This window comes from Bos indicus, chromosome 20, assembly GCF_029378745.1.
Source record: "Bos indicus isolate NIAB-ARS_2022 breed Sahiwal x Tharparkar chromosome 20, NIAB-ARS_B.indTharparkar_mat_pri_1.0, whole genome shotgun sequence".
Lineage (NCBI taxonomy): Eukaryota > Metazoa > Chordata > Mammalia > Artiodactyla > Bovidae > Bos > Bos indicus.
Genome location: NC_091779.1, coordinates 33,496,230 through 33,511,906, shown reverse-complemented (window position 1 = coordinate 33,511,906; position 15,677 = coordinate 33,496,230). Strand labels below are relative to the sequence as shown.

The following is a 15,677-nucleotide window of genomic DNA, read 5'->3' as shown; positions in this document are numbered from 1 at the left end:
GTCATTGGGACCACCAGAGCAAAGATGTGTCCAGGGTTGTAGGGTCAGAACCTCTCTTCCAAAAGGGAGGTGTGAAGCCCTGTTCATACTCTTAATCTACTTAAACCTTAACATCCTTATGAAGGACTTGGTACCAACAGAGGATATTATCTAGCGACCTCACTTTTATGAACAAATCACAGTATTTAGGTGTTAAGGATAAAGCATTTAACAGTAAATATTTTGCTGAAATCCTGCTCTAGCTAGGGCATTGACTAGCAATCATTTTCCATTCTCAAAGTATTCACATAGTGAAACTGTAATGGAAAAAGAGATTTTATTAGATTTTGTTAGGCTCCTATTAGGAGTACTTATTAGGCTTCACAAGCCCTTGACCTAGAGCCTAAGAAGATTCAGTTTCTCTTTCCCTGTGAACGGTTTAACTCCCAAGCCAAATGTTATTGTTCCATTCCAGGGACTGGAGCATGCTTGCCACTAGGGGGTGCTGTTGCTTCTTTATGCCCACTTTTGGCAGTTTCCATTCTGACCTTAACAGGCTTAACAGAAGAAAAGGAGGCTTTGTTCTTCCCCAGTGAGTTTGTTCCCCAGAGTAAGTGGAATCTGTTGGAACAATTTAGAACAAAACAAAATGGCTAGTAAATGAAACACGCTTGTTAAAATGTTTTCCAGTTATCTCTCTGAGATGGAGCAGAACCGCTTCTTGATATCATCAATGGTCTAATAATTGTTTCATGAGGGTTTGGGGATAGTAACAGATTTTAAAGTGCCACCTCAGAAACTGGGGGCTAGTGGGGAACAGAACACAAGCTAACTCTTGTGTCTGGCAGGAGAAGAGGATAGAAGTCTGCAAGTGTGGCTTTCAGTCTCTTCCACAGAGTGGCAAAAATCTGCTTTCCCTTCTATCAATTCAGTGTTGGCTCAGACACAATTTTGCCAAAGCCTGTCACATTTACCAGCTTTGAGTATTGTTAGAAATACATGTTCTGTGGTCACATGAATTTGGGAAATGGTAATTTGAAAAAGTTTTACTTGGTGTCAGACTTTCAGAACACTTAATTGACATTGCCCTGTGCCTGGCACTTGTGAATCTAGGGCTGAGCATTCGCTAGGGGTAGACACTGACAGTGGTTCTCAGTAGAGGGTCGTGGTTTTGCCTCCTGGGGACATCTGACACTGTCTGGAGACATTTTGATTGTCATAACTGGGGAAGGGTGTTATGGCCACTGAGTGGGAAGAGACCAGGTTAGCTGTTGTCTTCCAATGCACAAGACAGATCCCTCACCTCCCTCCACCAACAAAGAATGATCAGGCTCCAAAGGTCAGCAATTTAGAGATTGAGAAGCCATGCTCCTTAATAGACACGTGAGTGACAAGTTGTGTTAGTCGTGTCTGACTCTGTGTGACTCTATGGACTGCAGACTGCCAGGCTCCTCTGCCCATGGAATTCTTCAGGCAAGAATACCGGAGTGGGTTGCCATTCCCTACTCCAGGCGATCTTCCCCACCCAGGGATGGAACCCATGTCTCTTACATTTAACTTGCATTGGCAGGTGGTTTCTTTACCACTAGCGCCACCCGGGAAGCCCATAATATACACGGCTTGTTACATTCAGCTGCAAAATTACTTTTTCTGAATATGTTTTGTAGCACTAGAGTGGAAAATGTGTGGGGAAACTCTGCCTTCAGTTTATCCACAATGTTTACATTATGTTTTAATTGCTGGGCGGTGTGGTCTTCCCTTAATATTCCCTCTCTTTCGCCTCCATATGGCACTTGTCTTCATTGGCTGTCCTGGCCTTGAAATCTCCCTCAGCTGGCTTGACAATGAATTGTTTGGTTTTCCTTCTCCTTCTGTAACCTCGCTCCCTCTGTTTTTGGCTTTTCCCCTCTTCCTGCTCTAGAATAGGGGCATTTCTTGTGCTTTTAGACTTCATTGTGATGAGCATCCTATGACTTTAGTTATGTACCCTCTGCCAAGATACTTTTTTCCCCAAAGACATCTACATTTCCAGTTCTGTGTTGGATACTTTCTCCAAAATAAAAAATGTCCCTTTTCTAAAACCACTGTTTTCTCTTCAGTTTCCTATTTCCTTCCTTCATTAATTTGTTCTTAAATTCTTCCAATTTTCTCAGTCAATCAGACACGAGATTACTTTCAATCACTAAACCCTATGAAACCTCTGATCCTTTGTCTTTCTCTTCTCAAAAGAGGCCTCGATTACCCCTTGTCTGATTACTGAAATAAATTCCAAATCACACTTTCTGATTCCCCTCCTTATCCTTTCCATTTAGCCTGCACACTACCAGTGTTTAAATCATCCTAAAACATCACTTTGATTCTTTCCTTAAAACTTGCAAAGGGTGAGTTCCCATTATCCTTTGAATAAAGTCCACACAGCTTTTGCTGGTAATCAAATCTCCCACAGTGTGGCTTCCACCTATACTTGAAAATTTTGTTCCAATGGCTCTCCATTGAAATTCTAGAAAGAAAAAACACTGTTCATAAGACCGCAAAGCTGTGGAAATGGGTGAGTGCAAAGCCCTTGGTGAAAGGAAGTTTTTGTAAAGTTTTTAGATTTAATTTCTGCAGTATGGTCTCTGGAAGCTGAACAATGCAAATTCTAAATTATTGCAGTTGCATTTGTATTTATGACTCATCCTCTGTACTAAGGATATGCTATGAAGATAAAGAAGGATGTTACTCAAGGCTTCCATCTGTCAAAGCCCCCAGCCTATCATATTATGCACCCTTTGTAAATATTTGTTGAATTTAGAATAAACAAATGAATGAATGCATGAGCGAATGAATGGAAACACTACTTTGGCAGGTGCTGTTGATATTCTGCAAATACCAGAAAATACTGAAAATACCTGAAATTTTCTACTGGAAGTCTTTTTTTTTTTTTTCCTGGCTATAGATGTATGTTCAACCTACACTTAGTTCAAACTGGAAGTGTCAGAGATTCAGTGAGTCCAGGAGCCACCCTTAACCACTGATGAACAGGGTGTTGGTACATATAGCCTAACCCCTTCGTTGGAATAACTTAAATGAGCTCTTCAGTGTTTCCCGGATTTCCTCACTGGAACTGAGCTGTAACTGTCTCAGGATCTTGCATGCTGGGCTTCCCAGTTGGCACTAGTGATAAAGAACCCGCCTGCCAATGCGGGAGACAGAAGAGATGTGGATTCAATCCCTGGGGAGGGAAGACCCCTGCATGGCAACCCACTCCAGTACACGTGCCTGGAGAATCCCATGGACAGAGGAACTTGGTGGCTATAGTTCATAGGGTCACACAGAGTTGGACATGACTGACGTGACTTAGCACACACATTCATCTTGCATGCTAAAATACCTTTTATTGACTTCCTTTCCTTCTCAGTCTCACTTCCTCATCCTTCAGCAGTGCTTTCTAGGATCGCTTCATTTCATAAAACAAAACAACTCCCCCAAACACAACAAAACCCCCAAAGCAGAAAAACCCCCAAGTCCCTTGCAATTGAATTCTTGTCTCAGAATCTGCTTCTGGGGAAACTCAAACTAAGATAGCCACTGAACTTGGAAATGCACACTGCATGCTTAAGGAGAGTCTACAACATTTGGAATTCGTGCACTTGGAGCTGAATTAAAAAAAGATCTTTCAGGAATCAGCATCCGGTTCTCAGTGGCAAAAATTTGTTTCCACACAAATCACTAATGGCTTGAACAAAAGATGGGAAAGTTTTGTCTCTGGAAAATCACCATTAATTTATAAAGGGAGAGTGTGTGTGGGGGGGTCATTCTTTATTATTCAGACATTTTAGATATAAAAAGAAAAAATATTAAAACTGGAAAATAGTCATTAATGGAATGTTTAGTTATAAAATTACTCTAAATTCAATTTTCCTTTCCCACTTCATGCTTATGTCTCTAACAGCAAGTATCAGAATATTTGGCCAAATCATGCAAATAAAACTGTAGTTCAACTTCAATAGAAAATCTGAAATCTTGTAAAAGTGCAGCCTTTCGTGAAATCTGTGAAAATGATGTTGGAGAACTGCTCGAATCAATGCAAAGCCATGGAAAGTGAGGATCTGGCACAATAAGACAAGGCAGCTGAAGAAGACAAAGTAGACATAAATGATGATTGTGACAAGAACTTTCCAAAGGAGTGATCTGAATATCATAGGGTTAAGGGAGATTCTTGGGGGTAATTAGTGATGCCTTTAAATATGTTTGCAAAACACAATGCTCTTTTTGATCATTCTTCACATGAAGAAATGTATATTATATTGTGTTAGGCCACACACACACACATGATTCCATTCCAGAATTTCCATTTCCATTTTGAGTGACAGAATGGCATGTAAGTTTTTTCTTCCACAGCGCCTAATCTCAAAGTCTGCTGTATAACCCCCTTTTAGAGAATCATGAACACATCTGCTTTGTGTGATAAATTGAAACAGGAAGGACGCTTATGCTCGTCTCACACAGAGTCTCCTTTGGTTGAAAACCACTTAAACATTTAAGTGAGAATATTTTCTGCTTTTCTTGATTTACAGATGTTTCCTCAGAGCTATGCTTCCAAACAGTCCCAGCTGACTGTAGCTAAGGCCTGTGCAAATTGATAAGATGCATCTGGTTTCAAGACACAGACTAAGTACAGGGCAGGTTCTCAGTGTCCCCAGAGAACCCAGTTGGGGTCGGAGCAAAGTCTCGGAACTGCTTGCTCTATATATGAATGCCAAGTGAATCCCCAGCAGGGAGAGACAGGCGGGGAGTAGACTGCTGGCCTCTTCCTGCTGTTGAAAATTCACTGGGCACTGGAGGAGGACATTTTCCTTCTCTCTGCTGCCCTGAATGTTTTCCCAAACATGAAGGTAAGATAATAACTTCATTACTTTTGTGAACAGAGCTAACTCTAAAGGGAGTAAGGTTTACTTAGGTAACAAATAAATTAAAAAAAAAAAAAGAAAATACATGGGAAAATAGAAAAGAGAAAGTTCTGAGGGTGACTTATAAGAAATCCTTAATTAAATATATTTAACAATTCAGCTGAAGTGAATTTCTTTTTCTTTTCTTGTAGTTTATTTTATTGGTTTAGAGGTCTGGGAATCAGAGATTGGAAGCAGTGTTTATGAAAGTCCCAAGAAAGCTGTTAAGAAATACAATAACACAACTGTTATTTCTTAGGGAAAAATTCTCTCCAATGTATTTTGTTTGTTTGATTTGGAGTCATGCAATGAATCCCTGTGATTTGACTTATAACTCCAGGAGATGGTGATGGACAGGGAGGCCTGGCGTGCTGCGATTCATGGGGTTGCAAAGAGTCAGACACGACTGAGCAACTGAACTGAACTGAACAGCTTTATAGAAGAGTGAATTTGGAAATTTGGAACTTTAGAATTTGGAATCTGGATGAAAGGATCAGGATTGTAAAAGCAGAAGATACAGATAAATGGAATGAAGCTAAAGAGTTACCAAAAACACATATTGGCCTAATGCAAATGGCTGAATGTTAAGAAAAAAAAAATTTAGGACCAAAGATAGATATAACTATCATAAACTATATTTCTGAGATGTAAACATAAGCTGAACCTACTACTGCAATTTTATTATTGCAAAGTTTTGTATTTAAACTTTTAAAATTTTACATTCTAATGCTGGAGCAGTAATTTCTCAGCCCTGTCAGCTGCTAGATTGCTTTTGCTGTCACTATGCTGCCTAACTACAATACTGAATCTGTGCTCACTTTCCAGGGGGATGGAGGAGGATGGAAACATGGGTCTTGAGTATTTATGTGCAAAATTGCATTTAATTAAGTCATTGAAAATTAAACACAAATCACAAAGTTGATTTGTCTAATGTTAGAATGCCAAGTAACCATACAAAGTTAGAATTATGATATAATCTAATCTCTATCAGTCTGTTTTGTATTTTTATTTAAAAATTTAGAACATTTGATAACTTAGAACAGGATGCCTTTCCTAGAGTCATCTAGCTAGTATACTTTCTCCTAATATTTGTATTAACTATCAGTCAATTTCCTTATTTATTTTATGATGAGACATCTTAATAATTGTTTTGTATTTAAAGATGGGTTCATAGTCATTGATTATTATGATATTTTTCTACCGGGTTAATATATTTACTTTTATCTTTCAGTTCGTTGATAAAATATCAACAAATAAATGATTTCTTTGTGAACTGCATTCAGAGTTCTCACCTATATTTGAGAGTAGAGACTCATATTTTTACAGTAAATCTGAAGGGTATGCTTTTGTGATACACTATGGTTTCCAAGTCTGGCCTTTAAGAAGGACTATTCTTTTGTCTTTTCCCCGATTCATGTGAACTGAATTCAGAGAGGTGGTCCCAGGTGGTACTTGATCTAACTGTGGTCCAGACCTTCACTCTCTCATCCCTGGACTGAGATGAACCTGGGGTTTGTAAACCTGAAGCATGATCCTCACGCGGCTGGGATGTAGTCAAGCACAATGACGTCTCAGATGATGGTCTCTCTGCTTCCTCGCCACACCCAGAGCTGACCTGCTGCCATCACCCATCTTATACCAATTATACTGTGATGGCCTTTGTGTCTTTTAAAAATGTCCCTTGCCAGATTATAGCACTACCATCTTGGTAATTAAGTTCAAAAAGAAGATAATATCTATTATTTCTCCACTTGGAGATAGCCACTGTTAACATTTTAATCTATTTCTTTTCAGACTTTAAAATGAATATGTATAACATATATTTTATGACATTTTTATCAATCTAGATCTGAATCTTTTTACTCATTATATCATAAGTATGTTCTTCTGTCATTGATAAAGCTATAACATGCTTCGAATGGCTACTAAGTACTCAATCATATTATTGTGTCATTTTGCATTTCTTTATTGCTAGTGTTACAAATTGATGTTAATTTCTAACAAAGATGAAATAAGATTTATTTAAGAATCTACCCCCTTCTTCTTCTATATGATACCCTATGTTCTAAATTTACTGATCAACATATTAATTAGGGTATGCTAAGAAATAAGATTGAATTTTTCCATAGTTTTTTCCTCTGGAATTTGGACATTTGGAACCCAGTGCATGCTACAGAAATTAGTGTTTTATTTTTACCCTAAACGGGCTCATGGTTCGACAGACAAATGTAAAAGGCCAGATGTGGAGAAATTAGAAGCATAGAGACAGTGGTGTAGCTGGAAAATGTTAGAGGAAGGAAGCAGACCTAATGCTTATTCAGTCATAAAGAAGAAGAGAAGAGAATTCTGGGAAATGTGGCCCCAGCTTAGCTACATTACACACTGCCAAGATACCGTATCTTTTTTTTTTTTTCAAATTTTATTTATTTATGGCTGTGCTGGGTCTTCGTTGTTGTGTGAGGGCTTTCTCTAATTGTGGTGCACCGGCTTAACTGCCCATTAGCATGTGGGATCCTTCCCAGAGCAGGGATCGAACTCATGTCCCCTGCTTTGGCAGGCGGATTCTTAACCACTGGACCACCAGGGAAGTCCTCTATCTTTTCAACTAAGGAATTCTTTTATAGAGTTAACTCAGATGTATGCCTATTTCTGTTATTAATTTATTAATTTGTAATTGTTTTGTCATTTGATGAGATACTCTTTCCAAAGGCAAGGAATGATAACTGCTTCATTTTCAGGTACCCAGCTAGCCAATTTTCAAGAAATTCTTTTGGATAAAGATTCAGCTTGTATAACTCATGAACTAGTGATAAGCAGATCTTCATGGGTTATAATACGTATATGAGGAAATGAGTTTCCCTGGTGGTTCAGTTGGTAAAGAATCTGTCTTCAATGTGGGAGAACTGGGTTTGATCCCTGGGCTGGGAAGATCCCCCGGAGGAGGGCATGGCAACCCACTCCAGTATTATCGCCTGGAGAATCCCCGTGGACAGAAGAGCCTGGCAGGCTGCAGACCATGGGGTCACAAAGAGTCAGACATGCCAGAGCACATAGCACATGTGGAAAATAGTGGCAAAATTAGTTCTGGTGAAAGTGAATACCCTAAAACTTCATTGACATTAAAAAAAATACATGGTAGAATGTTAAGATGGATTTTTTTCATGATGCCTGTTTTGGCTGAGAGTCAAAGGCCAAGAATAAGAGATGCTCAGTAGCCTCACATTTTAAAGTGAAATATTGCACATTCAATGCAGTGTTACCAAAAAGTAGCCCTAAATTTGTTCGGTGACCCTTTGGCCATCTCCATCCTCAAGAGTAGGCAAGTTTATGTTCATTGGAGGAGGGGGATGTACACCCTACTCGCATTTGAGAAAATCTAAAAGAACAGACTGGTTGACTGCCCTGCGTTTAGCAAAATCAACATAGCAGTATCAGTTACATCTTGACAGGACAAGAAGATATGCAGGTATCCCATGGATCAGATGTGGACTTTTGGAGAAGGGCTTGGCTTGGGTTGTCAGGGACTCCCTGAGAGACACTTGCAGGATGAAGCAACCCCAATAGGTAGCATCAGTAAGCAGACAATGGTGAGAGTCAAGAGAGATGAACAAAGGGATGAATCATTTGTGGCAGAGGGCAGTGGTTGTAGATGTCCAAAGGAGTGATATTCAAAGAATGATGAAAACACTGTGAGGGACAGACAGCTGGCATTCAAACATCCAGCACAGTCTGATTTACCATCAGCAGAGTCCGGCTGCATCGATTGAGCAAGAGCCTTTTTGCTCTTGCCCTCTTACTCCTGCTGCTCTGACTCTGAAGAAGACAGAGGCATCCTGGGGAGGTGGGGAAGGGAAGCAGGAGAATAAAAGGGAGGGATTTTTTGAAGTGGACGCCACCCTTCCCACAGGAACTGGGGAATAGGAGAGATATTTAAAATTGGGTGATAAATTGAAATTGTACTATTAGATTGTTTCAGAATTTTTATTTTCTGAAAATGTGATGACATTAAAGACTGAAAGTGTTAGTTGCTTGGTTGTGTCTGACTCTTTGCTACCCCACCAGGCTCCTCTGTCCATGGAATTCTCCAGGCAAGAATACTGGAGTGTGTAGCCATTCCCTTCTCCAGAGGACCTTCCTGACTCAGGGATCAAACTCGGGTCTCCTGCATTGCAGGCAGATTCTTTGCTGTCTGAACCACCAGGGAAGCCCCTATTAGGGACTGGGAGTGACTAATAAAGTTGTGAGATAGACTCAACCCAAGGGCAGGAAAAATGAGTTGACACAGCACAAGTAAAGACATAGTGTTGAAAAATAAAAAAAAGGTATAGTTTAAAATTAAGAACAAAAGAACCTTTTAAAGTCGTTGCTTTACATTATGTGCTTCACATATCTGTTGAAAAATCAGAAAATATCTGTAGCCTCTCCCACCATTGTTCGCATTTCTGGGGTGCTCACGGCTATGTTACTTCTCAGCCCTTATGGTTAAGCTAATCAGAATATAAGCTAAAATGTTTGTAGGACTATAAAAGGCAGAATAGGCAACTAGGATTTTATAACTGAAAGGAAGAGACCTACTAAGAGGATGAGTGATTTAAGAAGGTGAGTGGAAGGGTCTGGAAGAAAAGATGAGAAGCCATCCCACAACTACTGAGAGAAAAGAGGTATGGAGAGGTCAAGAGAAGAGAAAGAATACTGGCCTGTTAAAATGTGGGGTGAGATGATTTAAGGACTCTTATCCCAGGATATGGACCTCCCCAGTGGCTCAAGGGTAAAGAATCCGCCTGCAATGCAGGAGACGTGGGTTTGATCCTTGGGTTGGGAAGATCCCTTGGAGGAGGGTGTGGCAACCCACTCCAGTATTATTGCTTGGAGAATTCCATGGACAGAGGAGCCTGGCGGGCTACAGTTCATTGGGTCGCAAAGAGTTGGACACAACAGAAGCAACTGAGCACAGCACAGCACATATTAGGTTATGAACTGAAGGCATTTAATATTCTTAGAGTCTCTAGTACAAATTTGAATTGTATTCCCTTACCCTTTCAGTTGTCAAAGTAGGAATATACATAAAAGTAAAAATAAGGTAATGAAAGTCACCTATAATTTCACAACCAGAAATAAACTATTTTCCTTTATTATGTTTCTTTCTAGATTTGTTTTTAAGACACATTTGATTTTCGAATGAAATATAAATTACATTTTGCATACAATTTTGTAGCCTGTCAGATGCTCAGTGTTTAGGCTGCCCTATCACATAAAGATGATTATAAAAGGCCTCTGTCGTGTTTGGGTACCACCTATAGAACTAGGGATTGTGATGAGCATCTTGGTTCCTCTGGCTAGCCATGCACCTCCACTTTTGATTTTTCCATTTAGGAAACTGGTTCCTTTTTACCTCCTCAACCCTTGGGACTGCTGTTTCTAGGCTTTCTCTATTCCGGCGTTCTCATGGTACCAAAGTTAGAAAGGAGTGTGGATTAAGGAATAAAAGATGATTGGACCCTAGAAAAATGTTTGTGAATATTTAACTTTTAGGGAGTCTTTCCAATTTATTTGTCTATAATATCATCTAGTGCCTAGTAGTCTTTACAGAAATGAACAGTGGGAGGTGAGCTCAAGATAATTGTATTAAACTTTTATTTAAAATGAAAAATTGTTAAGATGAGCAGAATCATCGAGCTTCTCCATGATTCTTTCACTCTTTTTATTCCCAACTCACAAATCTTGATTTGTACAAATGTATTCACTTTTGACTCATTAAAGCAATGCAAGCTCAAATATTGCTTTATTGTTTTTTTTTCCCTCCTAGGCAATAACTTTATTCTTCTTGGTGGGATTTATAGGAGAGTTTCAAGTTTTTTCAAGGTGAGAATTTTTTTGGATTGTGTGTGGAAATCATTAACAGTTATTTCATTTATTTTGAGGAAACTATGGTCTGATTTTTACATTGCAGTGTGAGCATGTTTTTCCCTCACACACTTTGTTTCTTTCCACATTTTCAGAAAAGACAATGATAGGATAAGCATGTTTTATTCTTATTCTTACTTTATTTTATTCCTTGTGAGGAAGAAACCTAAAGATTAAAAACACCACCAGATTTTCTGCATTGTAAGCATTGTGAGTCAGCTCACCATTTTCCACGTGTATTTTATCTGAGTGGAATTATTTGAGTTCAACTTGCCCCTATTGTACTTGGGTGTGCGCTTGAGAAAGTGGCCTCAATAAACAGGGGGAGTGTGTAGCTACGTTCTCATCCATTTAGCCTTTGCCAGATTTTGGTTTCCTACCTCTCATGTGGTCATTTTACAGCTTACTGTCTCTCAGTTAAATTTCTGTATAACTCTTCATCATCCAGAATCACTTAAAGGCTGTAACACCTTCCTTCCCTATGTTCTCACTTATACCCCTCCTCTGGACATTCTCTTATCTGTATTTCCACAACACATCATAATGTACACAATTCTGTTAGTAAATTTATCTAATTAGCTGTATTGCATTGTGATCATGGGGCTTCCCTGGTGGCTCTGTGGTAAAGAGTCCATCTGTCAAGGCAGGAGACCCGGGTTCGATCCCTGGGTTGGGGAGATTCCCTGGAGAAGGAAATGGTAACCCACTCAGGTATTCCTGACTGAGAAATCCCATGGACAGAGAAGCCTGGCAGGCTGTAGTCCATGAGGTGGCAAAGAGTGGGACATGACTTAGTGACTGAGAATGTGCTGGTCACAGTCACATTGTGATCATATTATTGTGTTATAATTATTTGTTTATACATCTACATCTTCTTCCTTTCCTCAATCAATGATCAGTATACTATCTCACTGTAAAACATTATTTATTTATTTATTTTATTTTTGTCTGCTCTGGGTCTTCGTTGCTGCACACAGGCTTTCTCTAGGGGTGAGCAGGAGCTACTCTTTGTTGGCGTGCTTAGGCTTCTCATTTTGGTGGCTTCTCTTGTTTCTGAGCACAGGCTCTAGGCGCTCGGGCTTTGGTAGTTGCAACACTTGGGCTCAGTTAGTTGTGGCCTGTGGGCTCAGCAGTTGCCTCTTGCAGGCTTAGTTGCTCAGAGGCAAATGGAATCTTCCCGGACCAGCGGTGGAAGCTGCTTCCCCTGCATGAGCAGGGGGGTTCTTATCCACTGTACCATCAGGGATGTCCTAGCCTATCTCTTTTATGTCTATAGCTCTAGGATCTAAATAGTGCCTGGAACATTCTAGATATCTTATAAATGATATTTAATAAATCTCGGAAAAAGTGAGCCCTTCCTAGATATTTTTAAATGTATTTTGAGATCCTTTTGGTGAAGCAAAAATTGCTTCACAATTTTTGACTGCTTTTGACTATTCTTGACTATTGTTTATGTCTTCTCTCTTACCTTTCTATCGGCTTTATAATGGACAATTCAACACTATGACAGTGCCTCCTCGCCAATCAACTGCCAATGGGGTTCTTATGCTCCTTGGTCAGAATGCAATGGTTGTACCAAGACTCAGGTAGGACCATGTGAAAACTTTGTATTTTTTATTCATATGCCAAAATAGCTTAGGTATGAACAAAATGACATTAACTTTTGAATATTACTTTGTATGGTTTTTGAAAATGTAATTAGTAATTCTAAAGGGGAAAAGTATGATTTATTTAATAATTAATGTTATCGTAAAATTTTTTTGCATTCTCATTTTTCTTGAAGAACTTTTCTAAATCTTACATTTGAGCCTAGAAATATACACGGGAGAAAAGCTAAAAGCTACTCATTTATTCTTTCATTATCAGAGAAATAGAATAGCTTGAAATGAAGTCAGTAAATAATTCAAAATTTCGTATTTCCTGGATTCAACTTTTCATTTGAAACAAACACTAAGAGTAGCAAAATCGTTGCTTCATTTTATCTAACAAATAGTGAATGACCATGAAAAGTCAAACATTTTTTAATGTTTTAAAGTTTAGTACAAATGTAATATAAATAAAAAACCTGACTTGACTTGGAGCTTATAGAGCACCCTTAAAATGTCTACTTTTTCCTTCTTATAAATTATTCATTGGAGAGAACATAGAAGAGTATAAAGAAAATGCTACTCATAATTCTACCATTTAGAAGAAATCAATATACTAGCATTTTAGTATTTATTCTTTTTGTGTGCTAATGATTTTTAAAATAGGGTCATTTGTTCATGATTTTGTATTCTACTATTTTAACTTAATATTATGCTATCAGTATGCATTCAGCTGTATTATATTCCATTATATGAATATACCAATCTTCTTTATCCATTTTCTTATTGTTTGAGATTTAGTTTACTTACATGTTTTGTAATTATGAATGAAACTTTAATGAACATTTTTGTATATAGATATGTCTTTTTTCTGATAATCATCTTAGGATAATTTAAAAAATATAATGCTGTTTCAAAGGTTCTGAACATTTGAATGACTAAATTTTTTTTACTGAGATACAGTGACATGTAACATTAATTTCAGGTATACAACATGATTTGATATTTGTAAAGCATTTTAAAAGTGGTTCAGTTTAGATAAAAATGTGTGTTTAAAAATCATTTAGAAGTACTAAAAGAACCATATTACGGAAGATAATTTATGTTTGGAAGCATCATCATTATCACAATTTTCAAGCATTTATTTAGTATCTACATGATAGGTATTTACAAAATAAATTACACAAGTGTAGAATTTGGCTTCTGGCAAATATAATAGATGACAACTCTGATTACAGGCAAATAGGTACATGAATAACAAGACAAAATTCAAACAAACACCAACCTCAGGAAACACTTTTAGAATTTAAAAACAAGTTAAGAAAGAACATTAAATAGAGGTAGATAGAAGGTACTTTTCATATGAGTAATTGTTTTGAGGGAAGGTCATCATGCTCAGATTATAAAAACAGAATTTTCACCCAGGAGACAAGTGAAAATGAAAATGAGGTCATGAGATCAGAATTTGACAGGTGAGAATGAGACGCTGAGAGCAGGCAGCCATCAAGGTCATGCTGCTGTGTGTGGAGCAGGAAAACATTACTTGCACACCAACACAATCTGTGCTCTGGAACTTCAGAAAAGCACACATTTCTAAGCCACGTATAAGAGATGTCTTCTACTAAATACAGAAACTAAAAACTTAGCTGAGAAACTGTACTGAGCTCCATTCCTCACTCATTCCTCCATGACTTCTCTGCTTAGGTGCAATGAAATGGGCCAGAACCAGGTCCAGGCTGACGCAGACCTGCTCAAAGTTCAAATTACATGTCGTCTCAATTTAGGATGAATGAATAGGTGCAACCTTGGTTTATATACATATAGTCTTCCCTATTGGTCTTTGCTCAAGGTTTAAACTTTCTGGAATCTCAGATTTTGCCCATTTTTATTAATGGGTAAGATTAATAAATGGATAAGAGGCTTAAAAGATGTACCTTTGATTACCTTTGGAGAGGAAAAGGATTTTGTAGATCTATCTTTTTGTTTAAACACTAGATAAATGTCTTCATATTGAGTAAATGAAGTTTAGGATGAATTAGTTTTCACATTTGGCTTAGTGATTTCCCCTAATTTTTTTTTACCCCCACCCCCAGCATGTGCATTTGATATATTTCTAATTTCACAGATCAGTGATTTTGGATTTCCAGTGAAGTTTCATTGTAGATGTACCTTCATCTGTGGACCACTTAGGCTCCTGTTTTGTAAACTTGACTTTCATGGTAGCCTATATCTATCTTTCTCTGGACTGTTTTGCCTTCCTGAAGAAGGCTTAAGGTTCAGCTCAAATCAATTTCCACCACTTTTCTAAAGGTTTCCCTAACGCCACTTCATCTTAGCCCCCCTTTCCAGTACCCTTACTTTTCCTCTAGCCAAACTCACTTCACCTTTTCTAGCTCACCCTTGGTACATTGCTTTGGTGAAAAATGAATCATTCTGTATTGTGATCTATTTGCTTATAGTTCTATCCAGAATTTTTTCTTAAAGATTCACTTTTTTTTTTCCCACTCAACCCTAAGCATAAATATAAACTGGGAGTGCTCTAGAAATAATAACCCATGTCACCAGACTCAAAGACAAGTGGGTTTCTGGATTCATTGATTTTGGACATTTTACTTCTGTAGTACACCAGAAAAATTTTATAAATGTCATTTCTCCAAATTATTAATTTATCTCAGATTTTATTTCTCAGATAAAGGAACCTGGAGATACTGGAAATGTGTTTGTTTTGTATTTAGACTCGCAGGCGGTCAATTGCTGTTTATGGACAATACGGCGGCCATTCCTGTGTGGGAAGTGCTTTTGAAACACAACCATGTCAACCTACTCGAGGATGTCCAACAGAAGACGGATGTGGAGAACGTTTCAGGTGTTTCTCAGGTATTTGCTTCTCATAGGCTGAGCACGCAGAGGGTAAATTCAAATGTTATTTGTTTAACTTGCTCAGTATATACTTGTTGAGTTGTACTGCATTTATATTAGCCTATACCAGTTTTCCCCCGAATCAGTTGGATTTTTATTGGCATATTATTTGCATACTCAACGATCATTCTTTCAAATGCATGGGTGGCATCCAGTAATAAAGATGGGGATACTCTTTGAAAAGAAACATGGCTGTTGACAGACCCAAACAGTTCCTGACATTGCATTTTTGGTTAAGATGTAGAAGGAGACTGGAATAAAGACAAGTCAGGCAAAACACTATTACTGCCCGAATTATTTTTATGTTTACAAGAAAAGCAACTCTAATTAGTTAATTAAGGAGTGATACAGGTCATGT

The 15,677-nt window shown here is 38.2% G+C and overlaps 1 protein-coding gene across 1 annotated transcript in view; it reads left to right on the top strand.

Moving 5' to 3' along the window:
- Positions 1 to 4,667: 4,667 nt before the first annotated feature.
- Positions 4,668 to 15,677, top strand: part of C7 (complement C7) — a 56,930-nt gene continuing 45,920 nt past the window's right edge. Inside the window, exons 1-4 of the mRNA XM_019982965.2 lie at positions 4,668 to 4,856; positions 10,717 to 10,772; positions 12,325 to 12,400; positions 15,136 to 15,277. Of these exons, the coding sequence (XP_019838524.2) occupies positions 4,851 to 4,856; positions 10,717 to 10,772; positions 12,325 to 12,400; positions 15,136 to 15,277 (280 nt within the window). The 5' untranslated portion in view covers positions 4,668 to 4,850. The remainder of the gene's footprint in view (positions 4,857 to 10,716; positions 10,773 to 12,324; positions 12,401 to 15,135; positions 15,278 to 15,677) is intronic.